The 19,269-nt window shown below is 46.1% G+C and overlaps 1 protein-coding gene across 1 annotated transcript in view; it reads left to right on the top strand.

Annotated features, from left to right (window-relative positions):
* LOC133214079 (gamma-aminobutyric acid receptor subunit gamma-4) overlaps positions 1-9,494 on the top strand; it is a 35,316-nt gene extending 25,822 nt beyond the window's left edge. The window contains exons 5-9 of the mRNA XM_061356761.1: positions 71-153; positions 1,251-1,388; positions 2,878-3,030; positions 4,980-5,182; positions 6,180-9,494. Coding sequence (XP_061212745.1) covers positions 71-153; positions 1,251-1,388; positions 2,878-3,030; positions 4,980-5,182; positions 6,180-6,473 — 871 coding nt within the window. The 3' untranslated portion in view covers positions 6,474-9,494. The remainder of the gene's footprint in view (positions 1-70; positions 154-1,250; positions 1,389-2,877; positions 3,031-4,979; positions 5,183-6,179) is intronic.
* Positions 9,495-19,269: the final 9,775 nt, after the last annotated feature.

The raw sequence follows: 19,269 nt of genomic DNA, 5'->3' as shown, positions 1-19,269 counted from the left end.
TTGTGGTGTTGGAATCAAACCACCTTCAACACAAAATCTAAGTCTCCTTCTCTCTCGCTTCTTCTCTCAGGCTGACGATCGAGGCTGAATGTCTGCTCCAGCTGCAGAATTTCCCAATGGACACTCACTCCTGCCCTTTGGTTTTTTCCAGTTGTGAGTATACATGTATTGTTTAAATAGCTTTAGAAGGCAAGTAGAAAAACCTCACTGGTGTAAAACCTTTCGGGAAGACCATCCTCCCTTTTCCACCTAATCCTTATGACTCTCTTCTTGGACCATTACCCACTATGCCCTGAAACCTCCTCCCACTCCTGGGCTAGCAGAGCCTGTCTGCAGGGACAGATTGACAGCACCTCTGAGTGTCCCTTAATTGGGGTGGAAAGTTAAGGGTGATTATTCCACTGATCTTCTGGTCACTCTAGACAAATGGCATCCATCCTGCCTTGCATCTTCTCCCTTTCTCCCACCCTCTGAGGCAACAGCTTGGCTTTCCAGACCTCAGCTCAGAGCCTCAGACCTCCCCTCCTAGTCCCCACTTGTCTATTCGCATTAGCAGAAAGGGCTGTTGATGTTGGCACATCCCCACTGATAATTTTGCAGGGAGCCTTTCTGCACCAAGAGTTTCCTGTCCTCACTCGTTGCTTGGAAAACTGGTTTAGTCATCTTAGCTCGGGTTCGCCTCTCCCACTTCCCCTGCCACTGAAGAGATGCAGCTCACATGGCTCTGAAGTGCCTCAGAGAGAGGCAGCATGCTGAGGAGATATCATTCCCTCATCTCCCACCATCCCTCGTTCTTTGCTAATTAACAGTACATGCCCCACATGCTTGATAATTAGAAACACACTTTTATTTGGCTGCCAAACTCTCGCTCCTTCCCTACTCTGAGGAGCTCTTTCGTAGGTGTCAAGGTCCCTGCTTCACAGTAGGTTTGTTTCTTTGCCAAGAAAACCAGAGCAAGGAGAAGCCATGAAGCAGCCTGTGGGAGCCGGGTCCCCTTCTCCATGGAGAATGCACCCTTCCTCTTCCATGCATAGGTCAATTTCTAGGGTAAGAGATACAGAGATAGTTAGAGCAGCCACAGCCGTGCTACCTCCCTTGTTGGCAGCTTTGTATTCCTGGTGTACTCATGCTTGAGAAAGGAAGGTAGTCATGAGGAGCAGTGAAGGTCCAACAAGGACCAGAAATACCTGCCTCAGTAAGCTGGAGGAACATGATGAAGTCTTTCACTGATGTCCTCCCTCTTTTCCCAGATGGATACCCACGCGAGGAGATCGTCTATCGCTGGAGGCGCTACTCCATTGAGGTCTCTGACCAGCGCACTTGGAGGCTCTACCAGTTTGACTTCACTGGCCTGAGGAACACCTCAGAAGTTCTCAGGACTGGAGCAGGTGAGGCAAAGGGAGCCAGCCCACTGAAACTCCAGTGTGGTGGAGACCTCATGGGAGGGATTGGAGTCATCAGACAGCTCCACAGTGGTGGGGAAGGAGGATCACAATGACACAGAGAAATGTAAGGATGAAGGGATGGACCTTTGCTTGAGGGAGCAGAAGTGCTGGAGATGAAGGGTGAGGGGAAGACGAAGAAGGGGTAGGACAAAACTATTGACATGTATGAACTGTGACAATGCTGATGTGAATGAAGTTATCTCTAACCGAAGGGTCAGGAAGGAGAGGAGGCGGAGCTCTCTTGCTGCAGTATGTGCATACTGTATGATCCCTGGGTGATGCTTATAATCAGAACAAGGGTGGAGAAATCAGAACTTTCCCCCTGTAAAAATGTGTGGGGTGAAGAACACCCGAGTTATGCTTGAAGAGACAGGAAATAGGCTGCATGTGTGAAGAAACCAGGGAATGGAGGCCCTTCGGCTCCACCTCCTCATCATAGCTCACATCCCCATTCCTTTCCACAGACAACAGAGGAAAGCCTCTTTGGATTCCTGCAGATGGGGTCAGCTCATATATTTCAAGCCCTCTGAAGCAGCAAGTTGAGGTAGTGCTGCAGAAAGCTGCTGTTGCCAGCACCAGCAGCCAGCCTCTAACCAGGGTAGAAAAGGCAGCACAAACCAGGACAAGAAGTGGTGCAGTCAAAGTGTCTTGAATGCACCAGTGTCTGTCTGATGTTTGTAGTTCTCTTTTCCAGTAATTGCTTGCAAGCTCCGTCTTAACCCTGGAGTGTCAGGTGGCTTTTTTCCAGTACTCACTAGGAGCCTCTGAAAAAGAGGGAGAACCTCAGCTGTAAGTTGCCAAATGAGCAATTAGGATGTACAGCACCACATGCCTTTTCCAGGGACAGAACTAGAGTCTCAATGGAAGTGATTGAAGGACACCTCCTTTGTCACAGCTCAGGTAGATAGTTAGCGAGCCAGGCCGTGTAGCCTGTTACAGCTAAATAGCTTCTATAGGAAAGAAACCTTCACAGTAATCAGCTGAAGATGAATACTCACTGTAGTTTCTTCCCTGAAACTTTTCCAGGCTGTTTTTCAGTGTGCTTGGACACACAGCCAGGACTGTACAAAGGCAGCCTGGTAGCCACATAGCCAGGCAGCCAGCTGGGCAACCACAAAGTCAGCTCTTCCATTAGTCACAAAGGCGTTAAGTCAGACAACTACAGAGCCAGCCAGGTAGCCACAGGGTCCATTAGCCATAAAACCAGCCAGCCACAGTGCTGGAGAGTCGTTAAACTTACTGAGCCAGCCACACAGCTGCCCATGGAGCTTACAACCTGCGCAGCCACAAAGCCAGTCACCAAACCAGCTGGCCAGGCAGTTAAAACTACAAGAAAACCTCAGCAGAAACACTCCAAATTCTGTAACTTTGCTAATTTTTGTGTTTTAGGAAGGCACATTGTGATTCCAATGTCTCTGTTACTTTTTCCTAGGGGAGTATATGGTGATGACAGTTTCTTTTGACCTAAGTAGACGTATGGGTTACTTTGCCATTCAGACCTACATTCCCTGCATCCTGACTGTTGTTCTTTCCTGGGTTTCCTTCTGGATCAAGAGAGACTCTACCCCAGCCAGGACATCTCTGGGTAAGAGACAGGTTGTTGCATGTCTGATGCTTGTTGAACTCTGCAAGGCTTGTAGACAGTGTTGAGGTAAAAAAACTCCTTAAGCACTTTTCTGTGCCATTTTCTGGTATCATTCAGCTTCCTGGAGGATAGTCCATTCTTCCATCTTTGTATGTGTAACACTGTCGTCGCACTCAACCAAATCTCCAGCTGTGCTAGCTTGGGCTACTGGATTATTTCAGGGTAGCACAACACTCTCATATCTCAGTCTGAGACCTGAACACAGCCTTTTCCATGTTGACATTGTGGTATTCTCATGTACCAAAAAGGAGAGGGAAGGGGTGAGCTGTGGCATTGCGATGCTGGCCAAGGGCTCCTGTCACATGCGTGCGTTCTGCATTTCCTCAACCCTTTTCAAGGGGTCAGTGTAGGACACGAAGGTTGTAGGGTAATGAACAAAGTTGCTCAGCTGTACCCACAGAGTCCCAGGATGTGGCATCCCTGTAGGTACAGCCTTTCTCTGTCAGTCACACCACAGTGGGAGTCCAGGATGTGGCAACAGCTCTGCCTGTTGTTTAGATTTTCTCAGCAACCTGCGGTGGCTCTTTGAGGCAGGAAAATGCTTATGTTGATTGAATCCTGCTCTGATAGGCACTAGAGAGGTCTTTACGAATATTTAATGCACTTCGGCTGTCAAGCTCTGCTTCCCAATGCTATCCTTCCCATCAGCCCCGCTGACTTTCCCTTCTATAGCATTCCCAGCCCTGCCTGCAAGCCTCTGAGGGGAGGTAGGGAAGAGGAGAGGCAAGGGACCTTCAGCATCAGGCAGGGCTATTCAGAATCCATCCATTCTGACCATCTCTCCCCGCCTCCCTATCAAAATCAATTTCTTTGGTGGCCATGGATAGAGCAGGAAGAGGAATGGAGTGTCATTTCCAATGGAGATGAGGGAATGCTATAGTCTGTGGCTGGGAAAGGAATGGACAGCAAGAGGCAAAATGTTCTGTGCAGCTGACACCACTATGGTGGCTGACTCAAAAAACAAAGGCAAGTTTTCCCAGAGGGGGCTATCTCTATGAGAAGGGACCTCGGCACATCAAGAGCGATGTATTCTCTACAGAGTCCCTGCTATCCTTAATACAAATGATCCCCAGTACATTTCAAACCCGCCAGTCTATATTAAGGAGACATAAACTGGACCGGTTCCATTGGCATTTCAAATATATGGGAAGTCACATCACATCTGCTAATGCAAATACAGAAAGCAAATATGTAAATCTCTTGCTATGCTGCCACCCTGAGCCATTGGGCTGACCAGGAAGGGGTGGCAGGTTGGTTTCCATGAATGCTAGAGAAGGAGGAACAGGTGGATTTGCTGCTTCTTCTCCACATCCTAAAAAGCAGTGGATGATAGATCACGGTACCAGCACCGGATATTTTGTTCTGTGAGCTTTACTGCTGCTGCAAAAAACAATTCCAAGCCTCATTCAAGTCGAAAAAGATTCCTTGTCATCTCCTCCCCACTTGCCCTCTGCATTGAGAAATTAATAGATTGTGAAGAGCTGTCTCTGAAGAATAGTGACAAGTAGGTGGAAGTCTTATGGGTAAGAATTAGTCCAAGGTGACAAAGGGATCCTTGTGACTGATGCTTACTACCTTGCCCTCCCGTTATCAAAGCTTCTTTTCCTGTGTACAGCCTTAAGCAGAGTCCAAATTCCATGATCCTTTACCAGTCCACATTGGTGGCCTGTGTGACACTTGGGTTTTGAACAGCTCTTCTTCCATAAGAGCATTGTTATAGGGAACCTCACGACCAGAGTCTTGCTGAGCAGAACAAAAATGGGACCAAACAACCAGTGGAATTTCTCTCACACAGAAGAGTGTAAATGGGGATGTCTGGGGGGGGTGGATGCATGTAGAAGACAGAAGTGTTCTACTTTATTACTAAAACCATCTCTTTTCTCTCTTAGGTATCACAACTGTGTTGACAATGACCACCCTGAGTACCATTTCCCGCAAGCACCTTCCCCGTGTTTCCTACATCACAGCCATGGACCTCTTTGTCTCTGTGTGCTTCATCTTCGTCTTCGCAGCTCTCATGGAGTATGCTACACTCAACTACCTGGTGGGAAACAAGAAACCAGTTGAGCACAACAACAGGAAAGCCAGGCTGGTAGGTCAAGGGGGCCAGCAGAGATGGGTGCTGTTAGAACCCCAAGCTATTTAGAAATATCCCTCCTCAGCCTGCATGGAAATTGCTGATCTGGTTTAGTGCCTGACCCACACCGTTCATAAGGTCCTTGGACCACTCTGTGTGCTAGGTCTGAGCACCTGAAAGATGAGACACGACTAGAAAAAGCAGCTGATGCTCCCTTAGACAAGAAGGTCCCTCTCAGAGCCAGGCACCTCTTTGAAATTGCTGTAGAGCTTATCAGTATGGTTTATGACAATTCACATGACCAAATGTAAATGTCCACTTTAAGACAGGGTGATCCACGTTCTTGTTTTTATGCTGGTACACAGAGATGCAGAAACGTACTTTCTCTTATGGTCTGTACCTTGGAAGACCTCCTGAGTATGGGAATTCTGAACACCGTGTTCATCATCATCTTGAGATCTGCCCAAGCTCATGGCAGGACTTCTGACACATTAGCTGAAACAGGCCTCTGAACTGAGACAGAACTGACACCAAAGATGTCCTCATTGCCCAGCATGGGTGGAGAGAGCTGATTATACACCTCTTCTCCTGGGCCAAGAGGTTATGAGTACATACAGCCTTTTCCCAGCAACTTACAGCAACCAGAAGACACATCTGGACTGTGTGCTGTGTCTTCAGAGACAACTGAGCTCAGGGGAATGAGGGAAGAGGCTAGCACGGCTAAAATCAAAGAGGTCCTGTTTCTGAACTATTAGTAACAGAGATGGGGAATCAGAGCAATTAGATTTCTGCTGACTAAGGCTATGTCCTAGGGTGCCAGGGAGGAAAAGCACAGTCATGCAGGTAGCTGCTAGTCTCCACAGTAGACCAAGGCAGTGATTTACAACCAGGTGCATTGAACAGCACCTATGCTATGAACTGACCTATTGCCAAATGGAGGGCTTTGGATGTCTGGAACATGTTTTCTTGTCTTTGCCTTCCCTTTAATTCACCTACTCCTCCCCCATTACAGCCACCTACATGTGCACAGGTGATGCCATCCTTTACCACCATCAACATCAACAACATCATGCACTGGCCTGCAGAGATCGAAGATGATGAGGATGAAGACCCTGGTTCCCCATGCTTGGAGGGAAAAGAATGTGAGAGGTTCTTCTGCTGCATTGAGGACTGTCAGACAGGAATGTGGCGGGAGGGGAGGGTTCGTATTCACATCTCCCGCCTGGACTCCTACTCTCGTGTATTTTTCCCCACCGCCTTCCTGCTCTTCAACATTGTCTACTGGATTGCTTATCTCTATCTCTAGCTGTTCTTTGTCGTCAGCTGGAATGGACTGGAGACCAGCAAGATGGGCTTCTCAAGGAGCATAGAGAACATCTCTTCCATTGTAGTTGATTGTCAGTCTGAACAATCCAGCCTGGTGATTCCCTCTTCCTGCTCTCATCTCTTCTGAGAAGAACAGACAGCGTTTTTTTAGCCTTCTAACATATGTTTTTAGAGAATCTACCCTTCCCCAAGAACCCTTTCTCCAGCACCACCAGCATTTTACTCCTTGTAAAATTGCCCAAAAACATCCTGTTCCCATATCAAAAATTAGGGATTTTGTTAAAAGCAAAAACCTTAATTTGTTTAATTTTCCCATCCAACCCATGGGAAGTGACGGCAAACGGAGTTTTCTGTATAGTTATTAAGACTGCAAAGGAAATAAAGTAGATCTTACAGCTTCTGCGCCATTTCCTCCAGAACAGACTTTGTGAAGTACTAGAGGCTTGGGAAGGTCAGAAGGAAAGAAGTGTCTAAGAAGGCAGCAGTACAGCTTTTCCACAGTGGCTGAGCTTGGCTAAAATGTTTTGAACATGCCCAGAAAGCTGACAGTGACACTTACATTGGATGGAGCGGCTGCAAGCCTCCCCGTAGAATATCGCATTCCTTATGGATCACTCCACTTGTTGTGCCAAGTGACACCCAAGGCATCCACCCACTGAGGCATTGCTGATTCTCATCAGATGGTGGTAAAAAGTGCTTCACAAGTTTGAAGGGCCCATCTGCCTTACTGGAGCAGACTCTTCAGGGCACACGGTGACATTCTGCTTTGTGATCAGGACGCTGAGCATGCTATGCAGCTTAGCTTCGGCATAGCCAGAAGAGGGAGAAAGTCCTTATGCTAAAAAGACCAGAACTAGTCTTGAGAGACTGTCGTGATGTAGCTTTCTTTGGCCTGTTTCATGTGAACTAGGCCTTATTGCACCATGTCACAGAAGGGCAGTGCTCTCCTTCACAACAACACTGGTTGAAACCATCAGATCCCTACTTGGTAGTACCTGCTAACCTGAGAAAGGGGTTAATAGAAAAGAGAATCTGATCTGCTACCAGTGCTGCACCTACCAGTGGTGGGAAGAGAGCGTTTCTGCAGCTCCAATGTGTTTCCTTATGTCTGTTTTGGTTTTTCCATAATTACATAAAAAACCAGACCACTAAACTGAATGGCTCTTCCCAGCTGCATCAATACTTGGCCGTTTTCTTTCTAAAATCAGGAAATGGAGCAAGTCACCCTGGTAGATTTCAGGAAGGTCATAGTGAGATGCTTCCTTATGGTCCATCATGAAGAGATAGAGAAATGTGTAACACCATCTCAACTGGGAAGAAACTGCATAATGTAAGAGAGGAAACTCAGGCCCAAGGTCCATAATGTGTAAATCAGCTACCCCCCATCCCCATTTATACCAACTGCTGATGTGGGCCACAGCATGACCGAGAAGCAATGTGCCATTAATAGTTAGTGTGTAAATTACAAACAAAACACTCTTTTTAAAACCATCAGGTTTTAGAAACTACTAGTGCTTCAAAGGCTTGCCCCAAGAAGAAAGCCAGCAAGGCTGCAGAGGCAAAGTTAGGAAGGGCTGGCTCACTGGACAGCTAACAGAGGCAGCAGGTTTTACATGTTCTTAGAGAGCAATTTGATCTGGTTTAAAGATGCATTTTGACACTGTTAAATGTAAGCTGGATAATGACGTGTCATGTTTAATTCATTCATAAATACAGCCTTACCTTAGTTCCAGAGGAACAGGTAGAGCACCTAATTAAATATACAGTAGTACAGCACTCAGCTAAGTATAACCTAATGGGGTCAGACCAGCATAGCTCTGGAAGGTGAATCTGTGCCTGTCTAACCTGTTACAGTTCTTCTTTTAAAATACCAAGTAAGAGACAAAGGTTATCCAGAAGCATAATTTACTTAGCTGCTCCGACAGCTTTTGAAAGGATGGGAAGGAATTATGGCGGGTGGTTCTAACTAAGGAAATTGATTTAGCAAAAGAATTATTAAGGAGGTTCTAATTAGAGGAAATTAACTGAGGAGAGGGGGAAAAAGAATTGTTAAGGCGGCTCTAATTAAAGGAAATTAATGTTTTAGAGAGAAAGACACAGAGAGGGAGAAGTCTAAGAAAAGAATCAAAACCAATTCCAGACAGGGAGAGCTGTCGGGTGACAGCGCCGACTCCCAGCCAAGCGGGTTGATGTTCTGTTCCTGATAGCAAAGCTCTATTAGATGTAGCAACAGAAAAGCCTCCTATGACTCAACCACACACCAACAGGGAGACGGATTAAACAGGGTCCTGTGATCCCTGCGGGAAGCCAAAAGGAAAGAGCATCCTAGATTAAAACGGGCTCACATGACAGATGCTGAGTGAAGCGAGTCTTCACATGTCAGAAGGCAGCTGGTAGCATGTGTGTGGGACAGGGCACCCTGGTGGCAAACCAGGGCCTGTGCCAAATACACTCATTAACAGAATGGTGGCTGAAAAGGTGTGCAGGCAATGCAGGCTGCAGGGCGCAAGGCAGCAACACGTGGAAGGGGAGCAGCTGAGAAAGGGATGAAAGAAGGGAAAATTTAACATCCATGTGCAAAGGAGTCCAAACATCTGCAATTCACTGTAGCTCTGAAGCACTTGAGAGGCTTGAAGGACACCAATGATCATCATGGGGACCAGAGGACAGACTTCAGCAGCTTGTTGAAATCAGGCCTTTTACAGAATCAGCCAGGAGAGAAGCAGGTTGTACAAGAGCCCTAAGAGGATGACAGGGACTTGTGCAAAGTAGACCTGAAAAATTATAAGATTTCACCAAAAAAAAAAAGATAAAGCCAACACACACCTAGGTAATTTAACCAATGGTGGAGGATTTGACAGAGGAAAATAGTGTAGTGTGGGTGGGAGCACAAGGAAGCTGATTACTAAGGCTGGGAAAGGAGGAGGGAGGGGGTTTTTTGGCTTAGGGAAATCTGTGCCCATCATAAATAGCTCAATAAATAAAGGCATGCACAAATCAATCATGTTTTTAAGTCTCTACAGTATCTCAAAAAAAAGGAAAGTTAAGAAAAGCTGGAGAGAAAAATCCACCATTTTTTGGGGGGAATTACTTTCCAAAGTCCAGGTTCCTCAAAAAAAGGTTTCCCTGCTTATAGCAGGGAATCCAGGGTACAAAGACATCCAGTAGCTATGTGTGGCCCTCTTGAGCAGGGCAGTAGGACCTGAGCCCACTGGTCGCCTCCTAGACCAGCACAGACCACTTGCCTTTCCCAACATGTTGTCTTTTCTGCCATCACACTGGAGTGGGTTGTGGACCTGCTTCAGACATGACAAGTTTCCTTGCTGGTGACCAGAGAGTGCTTGATGCTGGTTATCATGGCTGATCCTGTAGCAGAAGAACACACATCCCAAGTAAGTTAGTGAACTTTGCTGTGTGGTCAGTTCCACTTCTTGCTGGACAATCATCTCTACAGCTTCCAGGATGAAGTGGATAATGAACTCATCTGCCACACCTGCCTTTAGGCTCTGCTATGGACACCCCCTTGGACGTACGCACTGTTTCAAATGCCTTGAAAACTTCATGCAGGGGTATATTTTTTTTTCCTGTGGATTGGAAAAAACTCCAGCTTTTTAGTATTAATCCTGTTGGCTAAACTGGGTGTCTTCTGTCCTTTCAAGGCAGTGTCAGTCAATGAAGAGGTGTGAACTAGAAGCTCAAATGCAGAAGAATTAGTTGTCCTGGTTTCAAGTAACACAAATCTGAATAACACTGGAAAAAGAATCCTATTTCCAAAGGGAAGAAACACTCCCTACCAAGGTGGAGACAAACACACCCAAAGATCCAGAGGTACCAAGTGAAGGATCATCACTTGTGGCAGAAAACTCTGCAGAGCCTGGACTGGTTAATCTAGCTTTTGAGGAGACTGAAGAAGACCTTCCCCAGAGAGGATGGATCTGGACAGGCTGCATCAATAGGGGAGGCCAATTGTATGAGATTCAACAAGGCAAAGTGCTGGGTCCTGCACTTGGAACACAACAACCCCATGCAAGGCTACAGGCTTGGGGCAGTGTGCCTGGAAAGGTGCTCAGTGGAAAAGGACCGGGGGGGGGGGGGTTGTCAGCCACCAGCTTAACATGAGCCAGCTTGTGCCCAGGTGGCCAAGAAGCCACCAGCATCCTGGCCTGTATCATCACCAGTGTGGCAGTAGGGCCAGGGCAGTGATTGTGCCCCTGTGCTGGGCACTGGTGAGGTTGCACCTCGAATCCTGTGTTCAGTTCTGGGCCCCTCACTACAGGAGAGACATTGAGGTGCTGGAGCAGGGCCAGAGGAGATCAAAGAAGCTGATGAAGTGCCTGGAGCACAAGCCTTATGAGGAGCAGCTGAGGGACCTGGGGGTGTTTAGTCTGGAGAAAAGGAGGCTAAGGGGAGACCTTATTGCTCTCTACAATTACCTGAAAGGAGGATGCTGCAACAGGACAAGAGGAAGGGGTCTCAAGTTGCATCGGGGGGGTTTAAATTAGATATTAGGAAAACTTTCTTCACCAAAAGCATTATGAAGCACTGGAACAGGCTGCCCAGGGCAGTGACTGAGTCACCGTCCCTGGAGGTATTTAAAAGACATGTAGATGGGGCACTTGGGGTGGTGGTTTAGTGGTGAATTTGACAGTGTTTGGTTTACAGTTGGACTGGATGATCTTAAGGGTCTTTTCCAACCTAAATGATTCAACGATTCTAACACCTAGGTAATGATGGGGACTGGAAATAATGACTTCAAGATTTATGATTTATAGGGCTTTTTTGGAAGATGCAAGGAAGTCAGGAAAAAGGTTGATTTCTCATTTCTTTGTCTCCAGTTCCTATTCCCCCCCATCCCCCCGATTATGCTGTGTAAGGGACCATTTTTAGACTGTATGCTCTTCAGGGCAGGGACTCTCTTATTGTGTGTTTGTACAGGGACTAGTACACTAGGGCTTGATCCTTAACTGAGATTTCTGGATGCTACTTATTATAGATAATAAACAACAGTATGGACTACCTGTCTTAACTGCATGTCTATCCCCATCTAAGAAGGCTAAAAACTGCCCCCCCTCATGCCTGTCCCGATGGGGTTACTGTGGCTGGTTAATATTTTTATTTCCTCTGAAAAAATATCTTATCAGAAAGGGGGGAAAAATGGTATTTTTGGGGTGCGTGGGGCATTATTTTTAGGGAAGGCAGAAGTGGTTCAAATGAACACTGCTCCAAAGGAGTCCCTATCATTTAAAATCATTGTTTCTAAGGCAAGAGGAGCCCTTGCTTGGCCCTCTGTCTGTTGGCATTGTAAAGAAAACACCCATGTGTTTTGGGGTGGTGATATTAATATTTGGTGACTTTATTTTGGCCTTTCTTCTCCCCACCGTAATGCTGGTGACTTTTGACGTGATCATAACCAAAAGGACAACCCCAGCTCTGAAGAAGGTCTCCCTCAATTTCAGCCTCATGTTCTCAAACTGCATGGAAAAGGGCAGCAGTGCCTGCACAGCTGCTGAATCCAGCCCTAAGCCCACATGGCTACCATGTATGTGACACTTTGCTCCTTTGAGAAGCATTCATTAGTCATGCCTGATGTGCTACAGAAATTAACTCAGGAGAGAGACAAAACGTCTCTCCTTCAGCCGCCGCTCCCTCGAGCCTTGAAACTCCATTAAAACCTCCCTGAAACATCCCATTTACCAAAGGGAGAAGGAAAGGGAGCATTGATGCTAATGAAGGAGCCTCCCCCCAACCACTAAAACCCCCACAAGATCACCCTAAGGCAGACATCATCACACCAGTCCCACCTGAGGAGGCCTCACTGACAACATAGAGTAGGGCTGAGCCAGCTCCAAGAGTTATTTCCTCTCATTAATGTTTCTTTCAGGGCTTGTTCTATGTGTTTCGGTCACCCCTGGCTCTCTGGACACATGATGGCCCATGTCACTGACTGGTGCCCATCCTGGGTCAGCTTCAACTACGCAGGGTAGCAACAGACACCCCCCCCATCACCATGGAAACCATTATGCCAGCATTCAAACTATAAAACCATCATTTTTCTATCATGATTTTCCCCCCCATTTCTTTCCCCACTTTTGAGTGCCCACAGGAGGCTCCTGCCTCACTCCTATGTGAGGCAAAATGAGGGCAGGCGCTGGTTCCAAAGGAAGTCGCTACTTTTTATATTCCTAAAAATACGCTCATTGTAATTTGCCTTCCACTTTAATGCCTCGGATTTATAGCCTTTGGGAAGATAGAATTTAAGGAAAATGAGCACAGCCAAAAATGTTTCAAGCTCTGCACCGCAGGGCGAGAGGCGAGACATAACCATTGTGCCCAGTGTGGTGGGGATGGCATCAGACTGGGTGAGGAAACCCCAGCACCCAGGGGAAATGCCTTATTGTCTGCAGAGCTTCAATAAAGAACTGTGTTTGGGGGGTGGAAAAAGCTGTGTTTGGGGTTATTTTTAAGGATTGTGCAAAAGAAAATTGGCTCAGTTTTCCATCAGAGGAATCTCAGGTCTTTCTGGTTGGGTTTTGTTGTTGCTGATTCTTTAGATGGCTGCCTCACAGGATTTTACCCCTCCTTGTTCCTTCCCCTTCTTCCCACATCTTCCAAAAAAGTAAATAACCAAGTCCAGGCCCCATCTATCCCAACCACACTTCTGGTACCGTCTGAGCCCAAATGACAATAAAACACTGCAGGATGGAAGAGAGCAACCAAAGCCTTAATAGTTGCTGTAAGCAGGTCGGCATAGCAACATCTCCAGAGAGAGCTCTCCATGGGGTCATTTCTATTCACTTTAAAGCCCACTTGGGCTGCTAGAGTGGTATAAAATGGACTCAGAAAGGCTGTTAATTAGGATTAGCAGCTTCAGGAACATCAAGCCACAGTGCTCCAAGCTGAGCCATTTATCTGAGAGAACTCAGGCCTCTTAACTGCCTTCTTGAACCGAGGCACAGGATACCATATGTCAAGGCAGATAGCTTCGAAATCAGATGGCAGAGCCACCCAGCCATCTATGAGAGAAGGTTCCTACCTCCTGCTGCTGAATGACACTGCAGTACCTCTTCTGCAATCAGATCGCCCTTCGCTGGACTCGAACGGTTGGCAGGTCCAAGATGCATCAGCCAGCTGTACAGGAGCAGGGGAGAAGGCACAGACCCATCTTATCAATACAAGTTGCATGTGGTATGAAATCCACAGGGCATATGGTGGGTACCCCTGGGTGAGGTTTCTGGATGATACATATCCCATAACAGGTCCATAGGGCTCCAAGAGGAAGCAACCACTGCAGACAAGAGATGACAGAAGAGATGGGTGTCAGCATACTCTTTCAAGGCCAGTCACAGAATCCATGGAAAAACAAGGTAGTGACTTGCATTTCACAGCTGCTGGGATATGGTTTTTATTCTATTGCCACAAGCGTCCTGCCCTTCAGCAGTCTGAAGCATGAAAAGCTAAGGAAGGTGATAAGTCCTTCACGTGTAACAGTAACACAAAAGCCAGCTTCACATTAGCTTCTGTCACACACGTGAGCAAAACAGGCTGTAGGGAAAGGCTGCACCATTGCCAGGCTGCCATTGGGCTGATTTGCATCTGTTACACTATTGACCCTGAAAAACCTCCTAAGGCAATATTTTCTGACACCTCCCCTTTCCAAATACCAGGTGAAACACAGATACATCCCTCACATCATTCTGCTTCTCTTGGTGTTTTCATCTCCTCAGGGTGAAACGCTACCTGAATGAGAGCTGAGATAAAGGCAAAACATCCCATCTAGTAGTGGAGTATGAACTTCCCTTCATACATGACTCTTGGGAAGAAATACATTAGGTCTGGTCAAAGAAATACCTGCGGCAGCAATTCAGACATCCCCACTACAATCTGCTTCTCAAGACCATGCAGGTGAGGGCTGCTGGTAGCCATGCTTTTAGCTGTGTCCATCATAAAAGGAAAAGTCTTTTACCATATTGACAGACGGACCAGGTTCAGGCAGATCTGAAATAAATTTTAAGGCAGAACTGTGCCTACACTCTTCTCCCACGTTTGCCATAGAAATTCCCAGTAGCTTCAAAGAATACACGTGGCAGCAAAGACTCACCAGGCCAGAAAAACAGAAATCCCTACCCAAGAGTTTACAGCGCCTTGAAAATGGTAGGTACCTGCTGTTGTCCTAGCCATGATGGAGATCTATTCCTCCTCTCCAGGAAATGTCCTTCACTAACCAGCCCTTCTATCACAGAGCTTCAGCCAGCCCCAACAGCATCCAACAGAGATCAACAGCTCAAGTGAAGAAGTCAAGACAACGTGTGAGAAGAAAAGGCTGAAGAAAGAATTTATAAGTTAGATCTATCACACCTCAAAAGAATATATACAGTGCTAGGTGACTAAACCTGTGAGTAAGACCATCTGTCGGTGCTTTTGCCAAGCAGGTAGGATCATAGAACAGTTTGTGTTGGAAGGGACCTTTAAAGGTCATCTAGTCCAACCCCTCTGCAATGAGCAGGGACACCTTCTACTAGATCATGTTGCTCCGAGGCCCATCCAAACTGACCTTGAATGTTTCAAAGGATGAGACTTCTACAGCCTTCCTGTGCAACCTGTGCCACCTCCATCATAAAACATTTCTTCCTTGTATCTAGTCTGAATCTACCCTCTGTTATTTTAAAACCATTACCCTTTGTCCTATTTTGATAACAAACCAAAAAGCAAATGGAACCACACAGCTCATATGGAACTATCTCAAAGTCCCTGCATGCCCCTCTGCCCAGCACCACTGTGCTATGAAAGCCTAACAGCCAAGTGGAGAAATATGCCAAGCTCATATAGGCATTTCCCATTAGTTTTCCAAGATTTCTCAACATTCTGCTTCTCAATATATTCATCTGGCAGCAAATTGTAGCTGAGGGAAAAGCAATTCTCCCTGAGCCATCCAGAGAACACAAAGCGACAAAGCAAAATCATAACAGACAGGGAAACTTCTTGTGAGTCATCATCTTCCCTCTCGCTTTCCAACATTGCTGATAGGCCTGGGATTGTTCCATGCAGTCTGGAACCAGAAGGTACCTACTCCTGCTGCAGGCGTAAATCACTTCACTTCAGAGAAGAGAGGATTTTTAAACACAGCAAGACTTTTGCTTTCATTTTAAATTAAGTAAAGGAGAAAACCAGCAACTGCATCTTTGTAGCTCTCTACTTAGGCACCTCGTACATGCTTTTCTGAGACTGATGGACCAATTCCACCAAATGCATGTAATAAAATAACTGTCCTCTTCCCAAAACACTCACCATCATGCCCAATGTGACACCCTCCTCCCCCCCCCAAAAGAAAAAACAACAAGCAACAAACAAACCAACAAAAAAACCCAGCAAACCAAACAAAATCAACCATAGTGGATTCATCAAAGAGAACACGATAGCAGTTGTGATCAGTGCAAAACCAGCCAGGCTGGCTACATAAATGTGAAGTCAAATGAAAAGAAAACAGCTTAATGTCTGTAGAACAGAGAGCATGTTTTTGTCAGATCTTCAGATCCATATGTCCAAATTGCAAGACAGTGATTTTGCTGTATCCTACCACATATTTCAAATGATGGCTTCACCACCAACTTCCACTGCTCAAAAAGAAGATGAAAACTTGCTCTAGGCTGATACATTTTAAAAGAACCATTTCTGGTTTCTGTACCCAAATTTTCAGAACAAATGCATTTGTCCTTGAGATAAGTTTTATTTGATCTACATTGATATTCACAAAGTAACCCACTTCTCCCTGTCTGAAGAGACTGAAATGTTTGCTACAGAGACTTCACATAAGCCATTAATACATGTTGCTGGGTTTAGGGGTTATAGGGTTACCATTCCATGTGGACTGCAGGTAGCCAACATTTCTACAGTGTTTAGGACCTGAATTTAAATTCAGAACTGGTGCATATGTTTATACTAAGGGGAAACTAGTCAGGTTGAAACATAGGTCAGCATATTTTTAATAGTGGTTTCCTCAATGTGTTCTTCATCTTCCAGGGAACCTTAGAAGTTGATCTAAGGGGAGGTCCACACAGGGCCAGCATACATCATCTGACGAAAATTTGCTCCTCCACCTCCTTAGTGCAAAAGACACTTCAGGCTTGTGTAAGGGAGTTACTTGTTGGCTACTACAGCTCCCCCAGTTATTACAGCCCTCAGTCTTCAAGAATTAGAACCAAGCAGATTTGACATTGGATTAATTTCAGCCATACATCCACAGGTTGGTGTGTGAACATCATTATCACACTCCATAACCTGAGTCTGTATAGCCATAGAAAGCAAGACCACCGAGAACTGTCACCTCTGAAGCTGAGCTAGCAGCATAAGATTTTGTTCCATGCTACACAGTCTCAAAACGAAGTTTTGATTGATCTTATACAATCACAGCTCACTGCTACCCGCCCTTCACTAGATAAAGCAATAGAACCATCTTGTTTGGAACTCTTGCGATCCAGAAGTACAGAAAGCTTGAATCTACATACAGCATCCCACTGATGAGAACGGATACAAAGCAGTGAGGCCCACGCATGGCTCTCCAGAAAGGGAACTCCATGAGAATTCCAGCTTGTCCCTGGTGCCTGCCACCTTCTTTCTGTTCTGTGATTTATCAAATTTAAGCTACTGCCCTTGAATCTGGAAATCTTTATCAAGTGATGTGCACAAACAGGAGGTTGCTTGCCCTCTTTGTTCCATAGGCCACATCCACACACAAAACCACACTTTTTGCCACTAACTATATCCTTTAAAAACAGCTTTTACCTACTGCTTGTGCAGGTTCCTCTCCAGGGAAGAGATTGTATCAGCAGCTCTTGATAACACAACATCGGGAGAAACCTGTAGTGTTGCATATATTTGTTCAGGCTGGGGCACTGGACTGTACGGGACATGCTGGTTTTCACCACCTTAGGCCAGCCAGAGGGCCAGGAGTTCTACAGAGAGAAGCAAGAGTGAATCAGCTTAAAGGAGCAGAAATGGCTAATTTTCACATGAAGAAAAAGGAAGAGCAGAATAAGAGTTTAGACGTTTTGCCCCAAAGGCAGCTGATATATGCAAATAAAGCATCTGCTCTCACACGGAGTTCATGACTTTGGATGGAGAGAAAGATACAAACTCAATAATGTAAAACATATCAGAATGGAAACAGTTTCTCACTGTGATCGAATTTTAGGGCAAAGCCAGAGCTCTCCTCAGAAGATCAGACTCTTTGTAGGCTGCTTAAAACAGACTCTGTGAAGATGAAGCACACGGACCTGACTTTCAAGACAGTAAAGAACCTACTGACCCCAAGCTACCTTTACCAGCTTGCAGTAATATTTCCCAGCCCAGGAGAACAAGTCAGTGGCTCCTACCCAGTCTTACTGCATGAGGGCAGTTGAGAGTTGTTCCAAAGGTCTCTGGTACTTGGGAGCAGGTCTTCTTTCCCAGTGATCATAGTACTCGCCTGCACAGTACCCCAGGGGAAATAACTTTATCCCTATCCTGTATTCAGATGTCCTGCTATAGATTAACCTCAAAGGGTCTAAACTGAAGAGATAGGTAGTCCAAGAATAGCACTAGCCCCATCCTCCATACAAATGGCATCTAACTTCTCTGGGACAGCCAGGATACAGCCAAACCTTTCCTGAGCCCTGAGATGGGACAGGTTCCATAGCTGGACCTGCTCAGTGCCTACTTTCCTCATCTCAGGGACTGCTGCATTGTAAAGGCAGATTATTAAAGTGCTAAATTTATTTTAGCTATAACTGGGAAAAGTAATCACAGCAAATGCAACAGCTCAGGAGGAATCAGAGTAGGATTAGACATTTATATGAATAAGAATAGCTTCTCCACTTCCACTTGCTGTGATAAAAATAATAAGAATCTCAGATTCCATGCTCCAGGGCAGAAACTTAATCTCTGAACAAGGTGTTAGAAAGAAATTTCCTCTCCCAATAGTAGTCCCCAACTGTCAAGGCCACAGCATAGGGTTTAGTGGTGTCTAGGACCCACTGCTAGAGACAAAGCTGGCTGGAAGCCCATGGGCTTGCTCAGGAGGCGCTGCACTAGGGAGGGAGCAAGGTGTGTTGCAGTGCATCGGGCATAACTGAAACAAGCCCATCACTCCCTTTCTTTTTGCATTCCCTTGCTAAGCCTCAGTCCCTGACAATCAGTGAGTTTCTGCACCAGGTCCCAGGGATCTCATTGCTTTTTTGGGTTTGTTTATGTGTAGAGCCCTTGCCTGCCTTGCCCCAAGCAATCTGAGCCGTTAAGCTATAATGGCCTTAGCCCCATCTGATTAATAAACTGGCTTGGGACTGATGATCTCTTTGGACCATTAAACCTTTCTGCAGCAACTAGTCATTAATCCCCCAAAGAGTCATCCTAGATGAGATTGTTGTTAGCCACACCAATCCTGTTTAAGGCATCAATTTGCAGCAGAAAGGAGCGGGGAAAGGGGGGTGCAATCTGCATTTGTCAGGCAGCACCATCTGTTCCCCCAGGTTACAGACAGCTACAGCAGCCTCTGTATGCCACAGCTTAGTGTTTCCACCAAGGTGAGGGCTGTCACTGCGCAGCACAGACACCAAAGAGCAAGACAGGACCGCACCAGACATCTGGGGTATTAAACAGGACCAGGGGATAAAGCCAACATTTGTTTCCTTAATTGATGCCTTTGGCTGGGGCCAGAAGGCATCATAGCATACGGTTAGGGTAGGAGTATCTGCTGTACCAATTTCAGCAGAGATGCTTTCAAACAAGCATGTCTAGGACATGAA

Source organism: Neopsephotus bourkii, unplaced genomic scaffold (assembly GCF_033783945.1).
Source record: "Neopsephotus bourkii isolate Nb327-2 ecotype Australia unplaced genomic scaffold, CSIRO-AGI_Nbou_v1 NB_867, whole genome shotgun sequence".
Classification (NCBI taxonomy): Eukaryota; Metazoa; Chordata; class Aves; order Psittaciformes; family Psittacidae; genus Neopsephotus; species Neopsephotus bourkii.
Note: the sequence above shows the minus strand (reverse complement) of the source record. Positions and strands in the feature narration are given on the sequence as shown.